The following is a 23,644-nucleotide window of genomic DNA, read 5'->3' as shown; positions in this document are numbered from 1 at the left end:
GTGGCGCAGTCGGTTAAGCATCCGACTTCAGCCAGGTCACGATCTCGCGGTCCGTGAGTTCGAGCCCCGCGTCGGGCTCTGGGCTGATGGCTCAGAGCCTGGAGCCTGTTTCTGATTCTGTGTCTCCCTCTCTCTCTGCCCCTCCCCCGTTCATGCCCTGTCTCTCTCTGTCCCAAAAATAAATAAAAACGTTGAAAAAATAAATAAATTTAAAAAAAAAATAAATAAATATATGTGTTAAGAATGAAAGAAAAAAAGCACATCAATAAGGAAGAATGTCTAGTACTTGCACAGGCAGGCCAAAGTCCAGAATGTGCTACAGTCAATGGGAAAATGTCAAGGATAACAAAAATAATTTACCTGGATCATAAAGTGACAAGAATTAGCAAGAAATGAGTCCCTCTTCCTCACTTCACTTTTGGGAGATAGTATCATCACTAAATAACGAAAGAAAAAAAAAAGGAGACATAAATACACAAGGCTTAGTTCCTCCTGTTCTAGTTTGTCTTCACCTGGAAAACATAGAGGGACTAGAGCTCAGGAACGATGAGGAACAATAAGAAGCATCCAGCCCATTTACTATGGTCACAGCCTCTATGCTCAGCTGGACTGTGCAGGGAATTCAGTTTCCCTAAGGGCCTGAAAGCCCTTGTATATGTTCACAAGGAACAAATGCATGGAACAGTAAAGAAATCAAATTACTTCTATTCAAGAAAAGCCCCTCCCCCCCCCACTTCATAACTGCTGCCCTCTTTGTAGGCCACTTGTCACATCTCAGCTTCCACTCCTCAAGCCATGCTTAAAATTTCTTTTGTCCTGGGTAAAGTTGTCCCACTTCATCTCACAAAACTGCAGCTGCCTACGAAGCTGCCAACCTCTCTGTTCTGCACAGTTCCAGAGAATAATCTACTGGAGCAAGCATAGTTTTCATGCTAGCATCATGTAAGTACCTTATTGTCGCTGACACCATCTTGTTATTTAATGCTTTATTGGCTCTTACGTAGGCCGACACAGACATCAAAAAGCCAAAACCAATGTCTAATCTAAACCTACTACACATATGCTTTTTTCCTGATTTGCCTCTCCATCTACAGCCTTACTAAAGTTCAAGTAAGCCATAGCTAGATTTGAAAGCAAGCTAATCCCATCAGTGGACCCAACAGGAGAAACTTAGCCCTGAGGCGACATTACCCAATGTCTGAAGACATGTTTGGTTGTCAGAGGCAGTAAGGGAGATTACTACTGGCATCTAATCAGCACTGTCAGGGGAAAGTGCTAAACATCCTACAAGGCACAGGACAGGCTGCACAAGAGACAGTTATCCAGCCCAACATGTCAACAGTGGTAATATTGAGAAAACCTACAGTAGTCTACAAAATGTTACCAATTCCATGACTATAAAGTCATTTTTCATTTGACATGTATTCTTGGTATATAGAGTTACAGTATCTGCCTTCAAAGATTTAACAATGAATGAGCCAGAATGCCTGTTCTTCATACCTACCATGCATACATTTAACCACGTTCAGAGATCACCAGCCATCAGATAAAATAATGCATGTTAAAAACACACTGACTTTTTTTATTATTCCCAAAACACATGTAAGCTATTAATGTGAATAAATCATTAATAAGTCATTTAATAAATTCATGAAAAAGCAGTCACTAATGGTTCCTATGCATAATTTTCATTTATCTGCATTAAACATGATACCTGCATTAAACATGATATCCCCTCACCATAACCAGAAAGAATGTATGGAGTCTCTCTTTTACATCAGGCGATCTGAGCCACAGACCTGACCCTACATGGCTGGAGTATATATTCTGGATCTGCCTGATGCCCATTATGATGCTCCCACACCATGCTACTGGTTTATGTGAACATTTTGTTTGTTGGATAACATGCTAAGTAGAAACATGAGCAAATGCAGGGTTTCGAAAAGGGGAAAAAAATACTAAGAATAAAAAAGAGAGAGAAAGAGCTTTTTTTCCCCCCCAATCATCACTGCTTATGCCAGAGATGTTGGGGATGATTATTTCAGCTGTGTCCTTCCTCTGCCTCTGAGGCCCTTCCATTGTCCACAATTTGTGACCTGATCCTATATTTTTGATCAGCTTGTCTGTCAGTTAAAATTTGCCATCAAACAAAACTTTTACCAAATGCTACCCTTATGCCCATTGGACTTAAACCAGCTACTCTTCCCACATTTTATACTCTGAATTAAATTGTGTGTGAAAATTACCTTTTATTGACTTTAGTGAGAGCCTTATACAAACTGAGGGCAGATTTCAACTGCCCACTGCCAAAATAGCCCTCTGTCCCATCTGTTGGATGCACATATCATTAAGACTTTTATTAGCCTCAGAAATAGAGAACTCATTTTATGGTGTTAGCTAAAAATCTACGAAAGTCCTTGAAAAGCAGCTCTTACTGGTCCTGGTAACCACTGAATTTCAGCCAATGCTGATAGAGAACCAGACTAGCTAGCCATAGACATCAAAAGTTTAAAATGCATGTAAATGATAATACCAAAAGGTAATTTCATTGGCTATAAATTCATACTTTACATTAAAGTGCTCAAAGAAAGTGGAGAATTTTCAAAATTTAAGTTTTTAAGGAGTATTAAGAAAATTTCCTCAGAAACTCTGGAAAAAACATAATGGCTTACAGAAAACACTGTGAAGTAAAGACATGGCATAAGAGTCACCATCAGAAGAAATCAAGAACTTTCTTGGAAATGAAAAAGTTGTAAAAGGCTTAACCATTAGGGGCCCAGGGAGAAGTAATGACCTTTTACCAGAAGAAGAGAATAAAATCATGGAAGCCTAATATGGCTTTTTACAGTTCTGCTTACAATTACGCATTAGACAATTTACCCCTTGTGGATGAGTTCCTAAAGCCTGCTGAGATGTTGCACTTGGAGAAACGAATGCATGCTGTTTTTTCTTCTGTTGTGGTTCATTTTTATTAAAACAAGAAACCTACAACAACTAAAAGAATTTTTCACTTTTGCTGAATTTTACTCTTTCCAAGAAGACTAACAGCATGGATGAACATTTGTCCAATATTTGTAGTAAGTCCAACAATAAAAGACAATGGCTTATACATTCATGCCCAGTCAATGTCCTATGGGCTAGAATTCATAAAACAAAGGCAGCAGATGGCATACCTAAATTTAATTTGCTATTTGATTTATCCTTGCGTTACCATTCTGAAATGCAGACACTGAATGTTTTCTAACACCGTTAGAAAACACAAGATCATGCTTTGAGCAAGTTTATCATATAATCTGATGCTTGATCATCAATCCTGAAAATGAAAACTGTAGCCCATCCACAGAGGCACTCTTCTCAGATGAAAAGGGACCTGTCAACAGCCAATATTCCATGTATCGGGGATGGCATTTCATGCAGTTTGTAATCACCACTCATGGCAATAAAGCAATACCAGACACCATCAAAAGGAAGAATGTGCCTTTGATACTGCTGTTCTGATTTGAAATTAGGAAGGATATTTTCATGTGTTTCAGCCTTACCTCCCAATGTTTCCTGAGAAAACTGATGTTTTCTTGGATTGATTAATGGGATTACCTTTCCTTGAGGCTTCTTCTCTTGAACACTTTGCTACCATCTTTGACTGCCCATTAGTATAGACACAGATGAATATTCTGGGCTACCACATTCTAAAATGAAAACCTCTTGAGCCTTATGTTACTGCTTCTGGCAGCTGTCAAAATAATTCCTGCTGACATCATGTTTAACAGACTTGCCTCCAAGTCAGATCAATGTTGGGGAACAGCATGCAGTGCTGCAAAATTAGGTCATTAATTGTGAAGCAACTTCAACCCTCCTTGCATTTGGAGACCAAAACTTCCAAGGTAAAAGGAAACTGAACAATCAAAGATTCTGAATCTTCTTTTAAATCTCAATCAAGGTGTCAATTTAGCTATTTAATTCTCAAAAGTCTTTTGAAGGATCTTATTATTTTAAAGTATGGTGATAAAATATCTAGTTCTTCAAAGGGACTGTAAAACATTCCAGCGTTAAAATATATCCCTCCCAAAGGGTGAACACCCAAGTGCTAACATCCATTGTACTCATCATCTTTTAAGCACTTAAATGTCAACTTTTTCAAATGACTCGAGGAGAATCTGTGGTCAACCTGTTACCCTCAACCATGTCAACCAGACTGGCCATCATAGGTTAGCCTATCAAATGACCTCATAGTAATATAATAAAAAGCACAAGAGTCTCAATGAGTCAGAATCTGAGGACAGAAAAAACAATCTGGTGGTTAGAAGTAAACTGCCAAATGACAGCATCAGCTGTATTATCTGTGCGCCTGGAGGTTGCCCTTCTAAGCTAATTTTAAGAATAAATTGAAATTGAACTGGAGCCATACAAAATAGAACACAGACCTTTTTGAAGATTCATATCAGGTAAATATTAAACAGGTTGTCAGAAAATATCGACATTTTGTTTTTTGGAATTGATTTTATGCTTTTATTTCTCTACCCATACAGAATTTTAATTAACATTTATTTATTAAAACCTGCCCTTTCCTCAAAAGGTTTTAAGCAATTTGATGTTCTGTTACGGCATTTTAAGAATAAAGATAATTCCCCACTACCTTACAAACTAGCAAAAAACAAACATTTCTCATATTTGAATTAAAGATATAAATGTACGTCTTCTTACGAGTTTGTTTCCAATAAAGTAAAGATGTTAATATGGAAATATAACATTTAATTTATTCATTTAATAATTCAAAATACCTTGGATTTTTTTCCTAAAATCCATAATCTAACACACAAATCAAGTATCAAAATATTAAGATAGATGGCCTATAAGAATTAACAAAGATAAATGTAGGTACAAAAACAGGTTGATTTATTTGGCACCATTCCAATCTACCTCCCTACTCTTCTGTCCTGATTAATTTCCCTCAGCAAGGAGCTGGAGCCTAGTTATGCTGTTTTCTTAATTCCGGTTGATGGAGTGTTGGTACAAGGATAGAAGGAGAACGAAGCGCCTTCAAACTAACCCATTCTTCAAGAGTTAATCAATCACAACTTGTCCATTTTAATTATCTCCCAAATTCCAAATAGAGATATGTTTGCAGTTTCCAAATATTTGCTTGATTAAAGATGTTTTCCTTGTTTCAACAAGGAACCTCAAATTGATGAGTCAGGTGGTAAGATTTATGGGGTGAAGTTGTCCTGTTTATCTTCCAGCTTTCAAAAATACTGGTCTACAATTCAGTAGTAAACAACATTCCCCCAGAGATATGCAGACCACATCCATTAATGATGATAATCATGTTTAAAAACATATGTATAAACATACATCAACATCAGTAAATGCCAGAGAGAAAAACCAGCCAAGAAAATGTTTACAAGCCTCCTTCTTCACATCCATAAAAAAAAAAAACCCAGCTTATTTGCATATTAAATATAATTACACAAAGCTAACAGGCCATTGGTGCACCTGGATAACATTTCTGGTTGTTTTTGCCCTCCTTGGAGCAATACCAACAGATTGGGTCATCAATCAGTTACACCCATCAAGTTATAGGGAAATTCTGGCTGCCTCACAAACAACTGGACAATTCAGTTAAGGTAAGGATTTGAGCAGAATTTTGACTGAACTAATCATTTCTTTTGCTAGATGGAAACAAAAAAACTAACTTTTCAGAAATAATTCTCCATTTAGGAGTTTCGCCTCTATCATCTGAAATCCTATTGTGTTTTTAATATCAGAATCAAAGCACCAAAGTTCTCCTTTCATAGTAAATGGTCTAGCAATTGATGATAGAATATGATGATAATGATGATGATGATGATACAAGATTTACAAACAAATAATTTTTATATAAAATTCCTCTTGTTCTGGGGCGCCTGGGTGGCTCAGTCAGTTGAGCGTCCGACTTCAGCTCAGGTCATGATCTCGCGGTCCGTGAGTTCAAGCCCCGCGTCGGGCTCTGTCCTGACAGCTCAGAGCCTGGAGCCTGTTTCAGATTCTGTGCTCCTTCTCTCTCTGACCCTCCCCCGTTCATGTTCTGTCTCTCTCTGTCTCTCTCTGTCTCAAAAATAAATAAATGTTTAAAAAAATTTTTAAATAAATAAAAAATTAAATTAAATTAAATTAAATTAAATTAAATTCCTCTTGTTCGATATCAACAGACACAAATACATGCACAAAATACTTGAACCCGTCCAAGTCATTAGAACTATTTTCTCTGATTAAACAGAAATTACACATTCCCTAATTTATCTCTCTTCCCTTATATCATTTTGTCCTTAACAGTGAAGAAGAGCCCTCACCCACTAGTTCTATGTAGCACACAAGTTGAGAGAACAGTTTACCCAGAATCATCCATTGACCCAATTGTTAAATCCACACTCTAAAACAAAGAAGGAAGATGTCAAGAAAACTACTCCTTTAATATTTGTGCCTAACCACTTGCATGCCTGGCACAACAAGGCTTGAAGAGCAGAAATTAAGTCCCTTTCATCTCTGAATGCTCCATAGCACTTAGCCTAGTGACCTTAATGCTGAAGTCACAATAAACTCTTTGTCCTTGAACAAAACAGACTAAGAATCCACAAAACCAAACTCTTTAGTTAATGTGATTCCATTTGTGATCTCAGTCTAAAGTTTCCCAAAATGTGTTCCCAAAATCACTGGTCCTAAGTGATGCTTTTGAAGAAAATGTACCACAACCAAACATACAAGAATGCAGCAAACGTCCTAAGTCTTCCAATTTCAACCAGACTTAACCAACCCAGTGCTCTACTGTGAGATACTTGGGGAAATGCTGTCAGAGCCCCCTTTTTGATGATTTACCATACACATTAAAGACTCTAAGAACCCTACACTAAAGGAGCTTGTTTCTTTTAGCGTAAAGCAAACACATCTGACCTCAGAACCCCTTCCTATTTAACACCATGGAATATGTTTGGAGAAACGCTTTTCCAGAAACTGAGACCTCATACAGGATGAATTATAACACCATGGGGCAGTTTACACACTCTCCCAAAATCTCACACCATTACATGAAACACAGACACAAAGGTGCTTTGGGACTTATTAGTCACCAAGCTGTGAATAAAAAATAAGAATTTAAATGTATAAACATGAGATAGGAAGCAGAAATCTCAATATCTATGGACAAACTATTACAACTAACAAAAAAATTTTTAATTACTAACTGGAAATCCTAATTGCCCTCTACTTGCATTCACAAAGCATCAACTGAAATAAATTCTCTAGTATGTTTAAAGTTCCAAGTACAACACCACAAGTCATCCACAAATGATTATGCCCTCCTTTAGTGTATATCTGTAATTCTTTTTAACTGTACAGATCTGAACTGCTTCTCTAAGTTTGTAGACTACTCTAGCTAAAGAGCCATACAAGGCTCCCACTATGAAAGTTAAAATTCAGAATCCCACTTTCCCAGCCTCTCTTGAAACTGGGACACTGACCTAAGATCTTGACTTTGACTTGGGAACTGGTAACAGATACAAGTGAGGACTGCTCAAGATTCATCCTGGGAAGGGTGGCAATAGCAGCAGTAATAGCTGTATTAGAAATTTTTCATGGGGTGTATGCCAAGGTTCTAGGAGTGGTCAAATGACTTAGGCCTGGCCAATCAGCACATCCCATCATCCTGACCACAGAATTGCTTCAAATATAGGCAGATGCATGTGCCAAGTAAGTCCACTAAGATTCAATCTGAAAATCTGGGTTAGATTTTTGAGGAGAAACTACCTTTCCAATAGAACTGCCAATTCAGTAGGATGTGAAACTGAACCTAACAGTGGCCTATTATCACATGGCAGAATTCACCAAAAAGAGAGACGTGTAAATCATCAACTGAACTTGTGAAGCCAGCACTATTGCTAAACACTTCACTTGCATGAATGAGTTTTCTCTTGCATTTAGCTAGTTTATTGTTTAGACCAGGGTTGTTATGCATGATAGAATTCCCATAGATTCCCTCCTTGAAGGCCATGATAGAGTTTGTTCAGTAGTTATCTGTTGTCACTGTATTATTGCCTCAGGTGAAGCAAAACAGTCAATACTGAAATTGAAGAAGAAAGCCACCTGGCTTTCTAAAGCAGACATTGATGGCTTATGGAATTTTTTCAGCTGGTTGGGTCTCATACCCTGAGGAGGAATGGCTGAGGTCAATGTTACAGATTGGTTTCATCAAGCTGCTTAGAGTCCTGTGGATATTAACCTTAATTAAATGCCACATTAGATAAATTGAATGGATTCGGTCCTAGCCCCTGTCAGTCAGATTGATCAGAGTGACCAACAGAGTAGCATACTCATGAGGAAACTCACCAGAAATCAAGAGGGTATAGAAAAGGGTAGGTATTGAGAGACAATTCTCCATGGATCCCTCTGTTTCTATACATCCCAGGACAGCTCTTATTCTGGACTATCTTTTCAAAGATGTTTAAATAGCAAACAGCTTGGAAGACAGAAGTGACATCTCCCTTTGTGGCAAAGGAAAGTTCTGTTTGCCCTCCAGGATAATAAAGCAAATGTCAAAGGCAAAAGCAGATTTGCTAGCAGGTCCCTCATGAGGTTGAGAGTTTCCTAAACTCAATATTCCTCAACTGTGACACAAACCTCTGTACCTAGCATCCAACTGGGACACCTTCACATTTCCCTATGGGACTGGAAAATTAAAAGACCGATACAACCATAAAGTCTATGCCGTCTGCTATGTCATGCATAATAATGCTCTTTGATTCTGACCCAGGAATTTCATGTCTTCTGCCAGCCTCTATGAAACTGTGGAAGGACGGCTTATCATCTTTTAAGTAGGATAAAATTTCAGACCCTTCCATTTTTTGACAAAGACCCAGATTAATATACAGAGATAGCATGCATATAAGTTCAAAGTCTAAATATTGTAATTATATCAGTTCTCCCCAAACTGATCTATAGATTCAATGTAATCCCAATCAAAATCCCAGCAAGATTTTTCATAGAAATTGACAAGTTGGTACCAAAATATAAATGGAAATGTGAAGTACTTGGAATCAAACTTAGAAAAGAATAAAGTTGGAGGACTTATTTCATGTTAAGACTTACTATAAAGTATAATAATCAAGACATTGTAATAGTGATATAAAACTAGACAAGATCAATGGAATATAATAGAAAGTCCAAAATTACACTCCACATATATGGTCAAATGAATTTTGACAGAGAAACCAAAATAATTAAATGGGGAAAGAAGTCTTCTTAACATATAGTAATAGATATACTGGAGATCCATATTTTAAGTTTGTTGATCCATACTTCACACCATAAAACCCAAATGACAAAGCTCTTTTAAGAAACAGGCAAATATGTTTGAGACCTTGGGATAGGCAAAGATTTGTTGGAAAGAATGTAAAAGGCATGAACTTTAAAAGGAAAACATATATAAACTGAAGCTTCGTCAAAATTTAAAACTTCTGCTCATAAAAAGATAAAACTGAGAAAATGAAAATGAAAGCCACCTACTGAGAAGAAATACTTGTCATGCATATTTCTAACAAAGGACTTCTATGCAGAATATATAAAGAACCGCTACAAAGCAATAATAAAAAGCCAAATAACCAAATTTTTTCAAAAAGGCAACTGACCTCAATAGATGCTTGACAACAAAGAATTATAAATGGTCAATACATATATGAAAAGATACGCAACATCATAAGTTTCAGGGAAATAAATACAAATTAAAAGCACAATTAGATACCAGTGCACACTCACTCAAGCAACTGGATACTGGTACAAGCTTAAAATGGTACAACTACTGTGGGAAAAAGTTTGGCAGAATCTTAGGTTAAACCTTCACCTACATTATTATTTAGCAACTCCACTCTTAGATATTTACCTCCCCCAAGGTGAAAACCTATGTCAACAAAAAGGTCTGTACAAAAATTTTTACGACAGCTCTACTCATAATAACACAAAATTGGAAACAACACAAGTATCCATCAACAAGAAAATGAATAAACAAATTGTCGTATATTCACACAATGAAATATTACTTGTTATTAAAGAATAACAAGCTAATAATGCAAACAAAAAACTAATATATCTCAAAAACATTATCTTCAATGAAAGAAGCCAGACACAAAGGAATATTTATGGTATGATCTCATTTATATGAAGTTTTAGTACAGGCAAAACCAATGTATGAAGCTAAAAATCCAAATAGTGGTTGCCTGAGGGGAATACAGAAATACTAGAAAGTTCTCAAAAGAACTTCTTAGTTATTTTGAGAGTTCTGATGAAAATGCTCTAAACTTTGATTGAGATGTTTGTTACATGAGTATATATACATTTGTCAAAACTCATCAAACGTTACACTTATATCTATATAATTTATTACATATAATTCTCAATTCAAAATGAAGAATATACTACAACAAATTATAAAATATATTTTTTAATTTAAATTCAATTTAGTTAACATACAGTGTAGCACTGGTTTCAGGAGTAGAACCCAATGATTCATCACTTACATAAAACACCGAGCGCTCAGCCCAAGTGCCCTCCTTAATGCCCATCACCCATTTAGCCCATTCCCCTCCACACCATCCACTTTCCCTCCAGCAACCCTCCATTTGCTTTCTGTATTTAAGGGTCTCTTGGGGCACCTGAATGACTCAGTCTGTTAAGTGTCTGACCTCGGCTCAGGTTATGATCTCACAATTTGTGTGTTTGAGCCACACATTGGGATCTCTCTGCCCTCAGCATAGAGCCTGCTTCAGATCCTCTGTCCCCCTCTCTCTGCCCCTCCCCCACTTGGGCTCTCTCTCTGAATAAATAAACTTTCAAAATAAATAAATAAACTTTAAAAAAAATGAGCCTCTTATGGTTTGCCTTCCTTTCCATTTTTATCTTATTTTTCCTTCCCTTCCCTTATGTTTATCTACTGTGTTTCTTAAATTCCACACAAGTGAAATCCTATGATATCTGTCTTTCTCTGACTTATTTCACTAAGCATAATACACTCCAGCTCCATCCACATTGTTGCAAATGGAAATATTTCATTCTTTTTGATCACTGAGTAATAGTCTGGTGTGTGGATGTGTGTGTGTGTGTGTGTGTGTGTGTGTGTGTGTGTGTGTGTGTGTCTTTTTTATCCATTCATCAGTTGATGGACATATGGGCTCTTTCCATAAATTGGCTACTGTTGATAGCACTGATATAAACATTAGGGTGCATGTTCCCCCCCCCTTAAAATAAGCATTTTTTGTATCCTTTGGATAAATACCCACTAGTAGTACAACTGCTGAGTTATAGGGCAGTTCTATTTTTAATTTTTTGAGGAATCTCCATACTGTTTTCCAGAGTGGCTACACCAGTTTGCATTCCCACAAGCAGTGCAAAAGGATTCCCCTTTCTCCATATCCTCGCCAACATCTATTGTTTCCTGAGTTACTCATTTTAGCCATTCTGACAGGTGGCAGGTGGCACCTCATTGTAGTTTTGATTTGTATTTCTCTGATGATGGGTAATGTTGAGCATCTTTGCATGTGTCCATTAGCCATCTGGATGTCTTCTTTGGAAAAGTGTCTATTCATGTCTTCTGCCCACTTATTCATTGGGTTATTTATTTTTTGTTTGTTTGGTTTGGAAAGTTCTATATAGATTTTGGATACTAACCCTTTATCCAATATGTCATTTGCAAATATCTTCTCCCATTCCATCAGTTGTCCTTTAGTTTTGTTGATTGTTTCCTTTGCTGTGCAGACACTTTTTATCTTGCTGAGGTCCCAATAGTTCATTTTTGTTTGTATTTCTCTTGCCTCCAGAGATGTTGAGTAAGAAGTTGCTGTGGCTGAGGGCAAAGTAGTTGCTGCCCGTTTCTCCTCTAAGATTTTGATGGCTTCCTGTCTCATATTCAGGTCTTTCATCCATTTTGAATTCATTTTTGTGTATGGTGTATGAAAGTGGTCCAGTTTCATTCTTCTGCATGTACCTGTCCAGTTTTCCCAACACCATTTGCTGAAGAGACTTTTTCCCATTGGATACTCTTTCCTACTTTGTCTAAGTTTAGTTGCACATACATCTTTGGGTCCATTTCTGGGTTCTTTACTCTGTTCCATTGATCCATGTGTCTGTTTTTGTGCCAGCACCTATGTCTTGTTATTACAGCTTTGTAATACAGCTTGAAGTACGGAATTGTGATACCTCCAGCTTTGGTTTCTTTTTCAGGATTGCTTTGGCTATTTGGGTTTTTTTTTTCTGGTTCCATACAAATTTTAAGATTGTTTGTTCTAGCTCTGTGAAGAATGTTTTTGTTATTCTGATAGGGATTGCACTGAATGTGTAGATTGCTTTGGGTAGTATCAACACATAAATAATATTTGTTCTTCCAATCCATGATCATGGCTGTTTCTCCATTTCTTTGTGTCTTCTTCATTTTTTTTCATAAGCTTTCTATAGTTTTCAGTGTATTGATTTTTTACCTCTTTGGTTAGGTTTGTCCCGAGGTGTCTTATAGGCTTTGCTGCAATTGTAAGTGGAATAAATTCCTTGATTTCTCTTTCTGCTGCTTCATTATTAGTGTATAGAAATGCAACTGATTTCTATACATTGAATTGATATCCTGCAACTTTGCTGAATTCATGTATATCAGTTCTAACAGGTTTTTTGGTGGAGTTTTTCGGGTTTTCCACACATTCATGTCATCTGTGAAGAGTGAAAGTTTGACTTCTTACATGACAGGGATGTCCACTCTCACCACTGTCGTTCAACATAGTACTAGAAGTCCTAGCCTCAGCAATCAGACAACAAAAGAAATAAAAGGCATACAAATTGACAACGAATAATTTAAATTATAAAATAGATTTTATTTAAAACTCATTTACCTCCAAACTATTCAAGGCCTAACATCCAAATTAAATAGGTTGAACTTGAGATTATTTGCTCTGTATCCACAGGTGTTGAGAGAGATATCCTCTCAGACTTTACACACCTACCAAGGCAACAATGCCAGGAAAACCATTAATCAAGATTTGATAGTGCCTATCTGCAATCAGAAGAAGAAAACAAACAACACCTTGGATTATAAATGCAGGTTAAACACACACAAAGGACCAAGTCAGTCACAATGTTGGCGCTCTTACTTCTTGTGACCGTGGCCCTAGCATCTGCTCACCATTCTGGTGAGCACTTTGAAGGGTAAGTAAGCAACTCCTTATATGAGCATGTCCTCTTCCTTGCTATCCCCCAAATTTGAATGCATTACCAAATTTTACATTTTCTCTTCTTCTTCTGCTACCTCGCCATTCAGTGAGAAGGTGTTCCGTGTCAATGTTGAAGATGAAAATCACATCAGCTTACTCCATGAGTTGGCCAGCACCACCCAGGTAAATAATGATCCAATACTATAGGTTTGCTTCACAATTACTTTAAAATCTTAGACTGCACTGTGACTCCATCAAAGGAAGAATGACTGAAATATTAACTATAGCAAGAAATAACCTGAAAAACATTTAATGCCACAATACCTTTTTTTTTCCCCTGCCTAAATTAGATTGCCATAGCCCTATAGTATTATAAATCCATGGTAACTTTTGAAGGAGCTGACAGGACATGACAACTGGATGAGTTGGAACAGTCGCAAAGGTCACAGAACATCTAATGTACAGTCACTTCCCTTCTAAGGCAAAAGTGAAAAATGATCAACTTGGATATTACTGAAAAACTGGGCTTCTGTCCAACTTGAAATTCATTTCCACATCCCATGTATCATCTGTTCCCTTTGATTTTCTTTCATTCCAAATCAAACAGCTTGAGTTTTCATGACCTTGCTTCAGGTCCTCTTAATGATATGACATGAAGGAGTTGGGGGCAAAGAAGGTAAAAAGCCATGAATGATTTCCATACTTTTCTTTTACTTTCAAGAAACCAAAATCTCTATGCTACTTAAAGTAAATCCACTGAATATGGGATGAGAACTGATATTTTTAATTATATATGTAGTGTAGCAGGAAGCTATTGTTGACCACAAATAGTTCACTTGGGCCAAAGTTGTTTCTTCATGAAATATAAACCAAAATAATTTGCTAGACCCCTAAATACCCATCTATCTATCTATCTTTTTATAGGGTTTTTTTTTCTTTTGGCTTTTAAGGTATGGACCAAAAAAAAAAAAAAAAAAAAAAAGAGGAATAAGAAGGTACAGTGTCATAATCTGAAATAAATAGATTCAAAAGTTTAGAATTGAAAGAAAATAAGTAGTCATGTATTCCGGCCTTCCACTCAAACTGGAATTTCCTCCATAGAAATACCATCTCTGGTTGCTAGCCTTAATAAAAACTGTTTGAGAACTTTTAAGGATGGAAGGAATGCTGCTTTTCAGAGTAGCCCATTTGCCTCACAAGTCAACTGTTACATGAAGCTGAAAGCTACCTTCTCTAACTTTGGCCCATTGTACTTAGTTGAGCCAAATATTGTCTTACCTCTAAGATTTACCTTTTCCAGGCCTTTTATCATTTCTCTTAGCACTGGTTTACACTGATCATTCCTGGTCACCTTTGGATATAGCTCAATCTGTCTGTATTTCTTTTTTAAAATGTAGCTTTCAGAATTGGCACTAGACTTCTAGGTATGCTCTGATTAATACAGTCTACAGGACAATTGCCTGTCTTCATCTGTAAAACAGACATTTGTTAATGGGGTCTGAGATTCTTTTAAACATCTTGAACAGTTAAAGAATACTCTTAGTTTATAATAAGCCTATGGCCAATAGAAACCAGTAGGTTATTCTTTTTTCACATGAATCATTCTTAGACAAGGTATTATTTCTTCTTGCCTAATTTATTTTTTACCTAAATGCAGGATTTTAGATTTACTGTGTTAAAATTTATCTTTATAGTTTATTTGAAGCATGATGAGATCATTTAAAAAACTAATTCAGTCATCCATGGAAATAATTCTTCCCCCTAGCTTTGCATCACCAGCAAGTTTGACAAGCACTCCTTCCCAACTTTTATCTTTGTCATTAATAAAGATAAATATTAAGTCAATCAGGGGTCAGCACAGAATTAGAGGCCTCCTTCATGGTTCATTCATTCAATACATATTTATCAAGAGCCTCCAATATGTTAAGTATCGAAAGTGATTCATTAACCAACTATCCTCAGATGTTTGCTCAATTACCCACATTACTGGGGTGTCAGCTCCAGCTAACACTGTGCTTTCCAGCTTGTGAAGAAGAATATAAATGCAGAGACTTTACAAATGCTTTGCTAAGATCTAGATTCAGCATTATATCAGGCTAGTGGTCTCTTTCAACAAGAAGATGAAGTTAATTAGGCCTGACTTACTCTTGCTTTAAACTATGCTGGCTCCCAGGGATCACAGCTTCCTTTTCTGAGCATTCACAATCCATCTGTTTCCAGTTTACTCCACAGCTTTGCCAGAATCCATGCTAAACCCCACGAGCTCCTGCTTCTGGAATTCACCTGTTTTCCTCCTTATGAAATCCAAGATTTACCCCCTCCACTCCTCAGTGATTCCTTCAAGCTCTGATTCCTCCAAGATTGCTGAAGAAGTTCTGCAATCACATGTGCTTTACTATTTTAGTTACCTAAAATTCAGATTTTACAATAGTCAAGAGCAGAGAATCTGGACTCAGACTCCTAGATTCAATTCCTGGTTCTACCACTTGCTAGCTGGACTTTAGACATCTCTCTGGATCTCAACTTTCTCATTTGCCAAATGAGATGAATAACAGTATTTACCTTATAGGATTGTTATGAGATTTAAAAGACTTGATATCAGTGAAGCACTTGGAACATAGTGATAACTATTTAAGTATTTGTTATTATTATCATTACTACAACTGGAATATAAATGCAATTTACATGGCCAGTATAATCCCCTGTCTCCTCATCTATCTTGGGCCTCTATGTTCTCTTTCCAAAGAAGGCATTTCTACTAAAAATTGTAACATGTGAAAAATTCTTTACTTATGGCAATTTCATCTCTCAGTGGAAGTAGAAAAAACAAGAAATGGTATACCCCTGGGAAAAGTCAAAAGCCAAACAACAGTTAAACGGGAAAACTTTCTTTTCTTCCTGCTGCAAGCATCATGCTTTATCTCTAAGCAATGGGACTGCACATTTCTTCTTTATTCATTTTGTTTCCCACATGAATGAAAAGGAGATATTTTTTTCTCCTTAGCAATCTTGCAAGTGCAGCATATTCTGTACTATAGCCTTCCTGATAAGATCATTACAAGGGCATCTAGTCTTTGTATTCATCCTTGGCTATGTGTCCTTCCTCCCAGCTTTTAAACACATCTTCTCACAAGTTGAATACACTAGAGAGATCTGTGATGACATAGGACTCTAGCAGCCTCCCCCTTTTCATCTGTAATTATATACTAAGGGGTTTATTTTATCTCCTTGTAATCAGAATTGCACTTTTTCCTTTATTGCAGGCACTAACCATAAAACCTATCCTCTTTGCTCTGTGCTTTCTTGAACTCTGTTTCTCTATGATGAGGTCCATGTTCGTCTATATGCCCAGAGTAACATGGTTACAGTCTTCCAGTGTTCTCATCACTCCCACTATACTACTAAGTTGCTCCCTACTGTCTGGAACTATGCCTGGATTAGAAGTCAACCCTCCAAACAGGAAAGGAAAATTCCATCAAGATAAAATAGTCTATCAGATGTTCAACTTATAGTCAAATGCAACGTGAAGAAACAAACTGTAAATTTGTAAAGACCAAAGATCTCCAACACCACTATTTATTCTTTTAAAAGCCTAAAAGAATTTACAGTGTACATACTTAATCTTGCTTTTGTGCTGGTTCTATAAGATATTTTAAGAAAGACTCTTCAGTTATTAGCTAGCTGGCTTATTAAGTTAACATTCCCACTGTGCTATCAGTTAAAGATATTCCTTTATCCTCCAACAAATGCTCTTCACAGTTTTTTTAACTCAGCTTCCTGGATTTATAATTTTATAACCTCAGTTTTACAATTTCTTAACATATAATTCAATTCCCCATATCTCACATCATATATTTTACTCTATTTCCATATTTCAGACATAGATCTCGCTCACATGGTCTTGGTGATTACTGAAATGTATATTTATCTCCTTGTGAGAATATTTTGAGTTTATTAATTTTATCCATACTTGATTCATTGGTAAACATCTATGAGGCTATAGAGTTCTTCCTGATTTTTGGTTCCATTTCTCCTAAGAAGCACTAGCAACTAACTCCAGTATAGTAAGTCTGCATCACAGCTGGAGAACTTCATAGCGTTGGATGCTGGTATATTTGCTGACAAATTTTCCCCATGTCAGACTGAAATTTATAGTACCTCAGGTTAGGTCTTCAAGTTTTCTGTAAAAACATATTCATGAGATTTCTCTACCTCCATTTTAAAGAATCTATCATTGTCACTGCAGAATCTTAAAAGTCTCTATCTCTCTCAGTCTCTCTCAGTCTCGATAGACAGACAGATAGATATAGAGATATAAATATAGACACATAGATACAGATATGTGTGTAGATAGGCAGATAGAGAGAGAGAGATCTCCCAATATTCCGGAGAGCCAAGACCAATGAGTAAGAAGTAAGAGATTAGGAAAGGCAGCTTTCAACTTAATATCACAAAAAAAAAACCCACTCATAAAGCAATTAGGCTATTCTGAATTGGCACTGAATGTATTGAAGATTGTATCAGAACCATCACCAAGATATCATACAGGTACATGCTGCTCTAAGTGAAAAGCTAGTGTCTTAATATAGGTTCCTCAAAGTAGAATCTTAGACAAAGATTTGGGGGCCAAGATTTTGTTTGGGAAGTACAAGGAACACTGGTAAAGAAGTGAGGAGTGATGCAGAGAATGGAAAGCAGACAACAAAAGGGATACTACTAAGACAACTACCATAGACGATGATTAGAGCTTACTCCTACAGAGAAACTCCAAGAAAGGGTAAAATCGCCCACCTCAGAATTATCCCGCCTAAGAAATGAGAGAATTGGAATATTTACACATCCACTTCCCAGGCTCACTGGTTGAGTGCTTCTCTGTAAAGAGTTATTACTTTGCCACCTCCTGGCTGCTGCAACCTGTTAGCTTGGCTTTTTCCAGTTCCAGGGGAAAGAGCCTTCACAGAGATGAAGCTCGGGGCGGTAAGGGGTCCCCTGAGTACACTAAAAGGTCCCAGCGTTATGTGTGGGTGGGGCACTGTCAAGTTCCCTACTGATGTCTGGAAGACTTTGTGTGCTTTACCAATTCAAAACCTCTGTATCTATAATAAAGATACACATCCCTCTCCCATCCCACCTTGGAATGACAAGCATTCTTAGGAACACAAATTCAGAGTTAACTTTTAAAAATATAATTTTTCCTATAATGTGCTTATCTTCATTGCCCTTCTCTTTACCATTTTGGCTAGCTAGAATTCATCACCAGACCCTTGTTTTCTCTGTTCTTATCATGACATGCCTTTATACCTCCCCCCACTATCTTTTAACTTTGATCTTTATTTTCTCATCTATGACTCACTAGATCACATTCTGTAGCTAATCCTTATCAAATCATCAGTACTGTCTCCCTTCAACACCTTACTGACAATCACACTTTTCTTCTGGAATCCCTTCTGATATTGTCCTAATGTCTCTGCCTCCTACTACCCTGACACTCCCTGTGGTCCTGACTCATGACTCAGCACCCACTAGACATCTACAATGGTCTCAAGATTACCAGGACAGGATATAGGTTATTGGATTCTCCATAGGCAAGTGTACCTGAAACTGAGTCATGTTAATATCTTACCTAATTAGTTTCAATTGAACAACCTCTAAGTCTTGCCCAAACTCCCTTCTAAGTTTCCAAGCAGTGATCCTAAATATCACCTGTCTCAGGCTGGAGACTAGCTCGTAAACATATAAACAGGGACTGGGTGAGACTTAGGGGCAGAGAAAGACCCACTGTCAGGATCACCTCAAGCTTCAAGGTCTTTTCTCAGCTCAAGGAAGAAACAGGAAAACAGACACCTGAGAGAGGCAACACATCCTTAGTTAATGTTTTTCCATGGGGAAAAAAAAAGGAGATTTGAAACCATACATCCAAAAGGAAAAACATTAGAATTCTCAAATATGTCATCCTGTTATTTTTGTGCATAAATGTCTCTAAAACCTTCCCGGTAAAGACAGAAGCTATGTTTGATTCGCTCACTAATATATTCCTAGTTTCAGGCACAGAGCCTAGCACATAATAGGTCCCTAGTAACAGCAGATGAATAATTGAATGAATGAAAATGTCTGGATCTTTGAGAGCACTTTGTTTCTGGCCATGATGCCAAGATGACCACTGTGGAAAGAGGCATTTTTCCTCTCTGATATATCCGCCACAGGTCAGAGATGTAGATCTTGGTTCTGCACATTACAGTGGCAAGAACAGTGCTGAGTTCCAAGTACAAATGAACAAAATACATCAATTCAAAAGTAAAAAGGAAAGCTCAATCTCTTTCTATTAAATTTTGTGGTTCTAGTTAATTCATCATCATTCATTCCAGCACATTTATCCATTACCACAAACACCACTATCTCAATAAGCAACTGCTCCAGAAAATCAATAAATAGAAAAGAACCATTATAGAAAATATTGCAACTAACTAGCATTATGGGAAACAATTACATGTTCTTCATGCTTGATGATAATCAGTTAAGGCCATGTATGTATGTGTAAACATTGTTATTAACATCTAACTTTTGGTTCCAACTTGTTCACTCAAAGGAAATGTTTTTAAGAAATTTCATGGATGATTTGAATTTAAAAATAACTCAATGGAGAAGAGTACTAGCGTGCTTGATGATAATTCACTCATTGAATTATAGGTGTCAAATACAATATATCTTACTCTTTATTCAGATTGACTTCTGGAAACCAGATTCTGTCACACAGATTAAACCTCACAGTACAGTTGACTTCCGTGTTAAAGCAGAAGATATTTTCACTGTGGAAGATTTTCTGAAGCAACATGAACTACAATATGAGTAAGTTTATGTTTTATAACTATTAAAATTCTCTCCCATGTATGTTCTCATCTTAGCCTCTGAATAACCCTGGGAAGGCAAAACTAAGACCAAGAACAGGCTTCCCTAGGGCTCCAAAAAATAGATCATGGCAAAACTGGCCCTACATTCCAAATCTTAAGACTTTAAGCCCAGTAGATTTTTTTTTAGTTACTGTTCTAATAAAAATGGCTTTCACTTTTGAACTCCAATTCAGCAAGATACCTGACCTGCTACTGGTTTACAAATGATACACAGACTACAGGTCAAATCATGAACACTCTATTATCAATCAGCTAGACAGTTTTAGACCTAAATTACACCAAGCCTTCTTTCCAAGTGAGAAGTCCTTATGAATTAGGACTCTTATGCTCCTGACTTTTTGTGTATGCACACTGGACTCAATAAATATTTATTTCAACTTAACCAATTATTCCTATTTTATTATCATTTTAAATTTCTTCACCATGAAAAGTGTACTTCTTAATCCCCATCCTCTTTCTTCCCCATTCCCCCACCCATATCCCCTCTGGTAACCATTGGTTTTTTTTCTCTTTAAGAGTCTGTTTCTTGGGTCACCTGGGTGGCTCATTTGGATAAGCAACTGACTTCGGCTCAGGCCATGATCTCATGGTCCATGGGTTCAAGCCCCACATCAGGCTCTGCGCTGACAGCTCAGAGCCTGGAGCCTGCTTTGGGTTCTGTGTCTTCCTGTCTCTCTGCCCTTTCCTTGCTCGTGCTCGGTCTCTCTCTGTCTCTCAAAAATAAATAAACATTAACAAATTTTTTAAAAAAGAATCTGTTTCTTGGTTTGTCTCTCTCTTTTCTTTGCTCATTTGTTTTGTTTCTTAAATTCCAGATATGAGTGAGATCATATAGTATTTGTCTTTTTCTGACTGACTTATTTCACTTAGCATTATACTCTCTAGCTCTGTCCATGTTGTTGCAAGTGGCAAGATTTCATTCTTTTTTATGACTGAACAATATTCCATGGTATACATACACCACACCTTCTTTATCCATTATATCAAAGTGTATGGACACTTAGGCTGCTTCTAAAATTTGGATATTGTAAATAATGCTGCAATAGAAAAAAAAAAGAGGTGCATGTATCCATTTGAATTAGTGTTTTTGTGTTTGAAGGGTAAAGAGCCAGTAGTGTGATTCCTGGATCATAAGGTAGTCCTATTTTTAACTCTTTGAGAAAACTCTATACTGTTTTCCACAATGGCTGCACCAATTTGCATTCCCACCAACAATGCAAAGGGTTCCTTTTTCTCCACATACTCTGTGAGCACTTGTTTCTTGTGTTTTGTTTGTTTTTTTTTTTTTTATTTTAGCCATTCTGACAGGTGTGAGGTGATATCTCATTGTAGTTTTGATGTGCACTTCCCTGATATGGGTGCCATTGAGCATCTTTTCATGTGTCTTTTGTCCATCTGGATGTCTTCTTTGGAGAAATGTCTCTTCATGTCTTCTGCCCATCTTTTAATTGCATTATTCATTTCAGGGTATTGATTTGTACGAGTCCTTTATATACTTTGGATAATAACCCTTTATCGAATATGTCATTTACAAGTATCTTCTCCCACTCCATATGTTGTATTTTACTTTTGTTGATTATTTCCCTCATTGTGCAGAAAGAATTTTGATATAGTCCCAATAGTTTATTTTTGCTTTTATCTCCCTTGCCTCAGGAGACATCTAGAAAAATGCTGCTATGGCCGGTATCAGAGAGATTACGGCCCGTACTCACTTTAAGGATTTTTATGAATTCAGGTCTCACATTACATCTTTAATCCATTTTGAGATCATTTTTGTGTATGGTGAAAGAGAGTGGTCCAGTTTCATTCTTTTGCATGCAGCTCCCCAGTTTCCCAAACATTATTTGTTGAAGACACTGTCTTTTTCCCATTGTATATTCATTCCTCTTTTGTCAGAGATTAATTGGCCATGTAATTGTGGGTTTATTTCTAGGTTTTCTGTTCTAACCCATTAAGCTATGTGTCTATTTTTATGCCAGTGCCATACTGTTTTAATTACTACTGCTTTGTAATATATCTTAAAATCTGGAATTGTGATATCTCCAGTTGTTTTTTTTTTTTTTTTTCTTCCTCATGCTCCTTTAAGATTAAGGACCAGACTAGGGTCAGACTGAATGGTTCTTCTGTGCAACCTCAAGGCCCCACCACTATCTCTAACGGTAGAAGTCGTGATGATAAGGACTAAAAGAAAGAAAAGTGATTCCTCAAAGGCCTAATACAGAGTTGGCTAAGCTGATGACCCTATCTCCTGTCTCCAAATACCACACTGGTCCATCTAAGCCTCTCCAGATGAGAATGTCTTCCTAAGTAGAGGCAGTTGTCCACTGTCGATACAACAAATAGATAGTAAATGCTTATATATACCAAGTCCAAAAAAGGACAGATATGGCCCTCCTCCCTTCAGAGGAAAACAGACTTTAAACAAAGAATTGCAAAATTGTGTAACAGCTGTCAAGAAGAGCAAAGAGCTGGATATATAGGGGGGAAATGACCAACTCTAGGGTCAGGGAAGGCCACTGGAGGAAATGAGGCTTCAGCTGAGAACTTAAAGATGAGCCAGTGTTAGCCAAAGAAAAGAAAAAATCATACTCTAGGCAGAGAACAGATTATATAACCTATATGTAACCTTATAACTGGGAGAGACTATGCTGACCCGAAGGCATTTGCACTAGAGGGAAGAAAGAAATGAGGACTTTTATCCCAAACAGTTATTCCTCCAGGGAGTGGGTCAGTGAGAAGCAAACAGGCAGTTTGTCAAGCTCCAGTCCTGAACATTCAAATGTTTATCCAAGAGCAGCCTACCACAAGCTCAAGTCCTCATTATATTTTGGGTAAATATACCTTAAAGAATTTCACAAAAAATCTTCTCTTGTTTTGACATCTTAAAAATATAGAATAGTATTTATGCTAGTGAAGACGTAAGAATTGTTAACTATGAGGTCTGTACATCATCAGAAGTGGTGCGGCCTAACACAACAAGCAAGTGTTCCAGTAAAACACAGACCAGATCCAAATCCTGGGTCTGCACCTTCCTGGTTGTGACCTTAGATAATGTGCTTCATGTTTGTGAATTTTAGTTTCCTAATCCATAATGTGAAGATATTATGCCTCTCTCAAAAATCTGTGAAGATGAACAAAACAATACACAAATAAGTTGCAACTGATACTACTACTGCTGTGACCGCTGCTATGGTTTACTATTGTACAAAGAGGGAGATGATACATTGTTTAAAGGTCAACAGAAACTGTTTTGCTTAACCCCATTATCATGGCTCATATAGCTTAGCTATCTGCTTCTGCCTGAGGGAAGTGTCAAAATGTGACCTTAAGAATTGACTCTTCAAAAAAAAAAAAAAGATATAACACAGTTAAGTTTCAAAATTTGATTAAGATTCATGTCTGTGACTTTTTGCTCTTCTTATTACACTAGGAAGAACGTCAAAAATCCTAACCTTTAGTAGTCCTCAGTAATATTTTTTAAGTGACAGATTCTTTATAATTCCTTAAGAAAAACAAAGGAATATC

At 37.0% G+C, this 23,644-nt stretch overlaps 1 protein-coding gene across 1 annotated transcript in view; it reads left to right on the top strand.

Annotated features, from left to right (window-relative positions):
- The first annotated feature begins 13,050 nt into the window (after nucleotides 1-13,050).
- The window catches only part of CPB1 (carboxypeptidase B1), a 33,478-nt gene continuing 22,884 nt past the window's right edge, over nucleotides 13,051-23,644 (top strand). Inside the window, exons 1-3 of the mRNA XM_027061634.2 lie at nucleotides 13,051-13,206; nucleotides 13,319-13,394; nucleotides 19,933-20,057. Of these exons, the coding sequence (XP_026917435.1) occupies nucleotides 13,097-13,206; nucleotides 13,319-13,394; nucleotides 19,933-20,057 (311 nt within the window). The 5' untranslated portion in view covers nucleotides 13,051-13,096. The remainder of the gene's footprint in view (nucleotides 13,207-13,318; nucleotides 13,395-19,932; nucleotides 20,058-23,644) is intronic.

The sequence above is a fragment of the Acinonyx jubatus genome, chromosome C2, assembly GCF_027475565.1.
Source record: "Acinonyx jubatus isolate Ajub_Pintada_27869175 chromosome C2, VMU_Ajub_asm_v1.0, whole genome shotgun sequence".
Classification (NCBI taxonomy): domain Eukaryota; kingdom Metazoa; phylum Chordata; class Mammalia; order Carnivora; family Felidae; genus Acinonyx; species Acinonyx jubatus.
The sequence above is the reverse complement of the archived record's forward strand: the minus strand, read 5'-3'. Positions and strand labels throughout refer to the sequence as shown.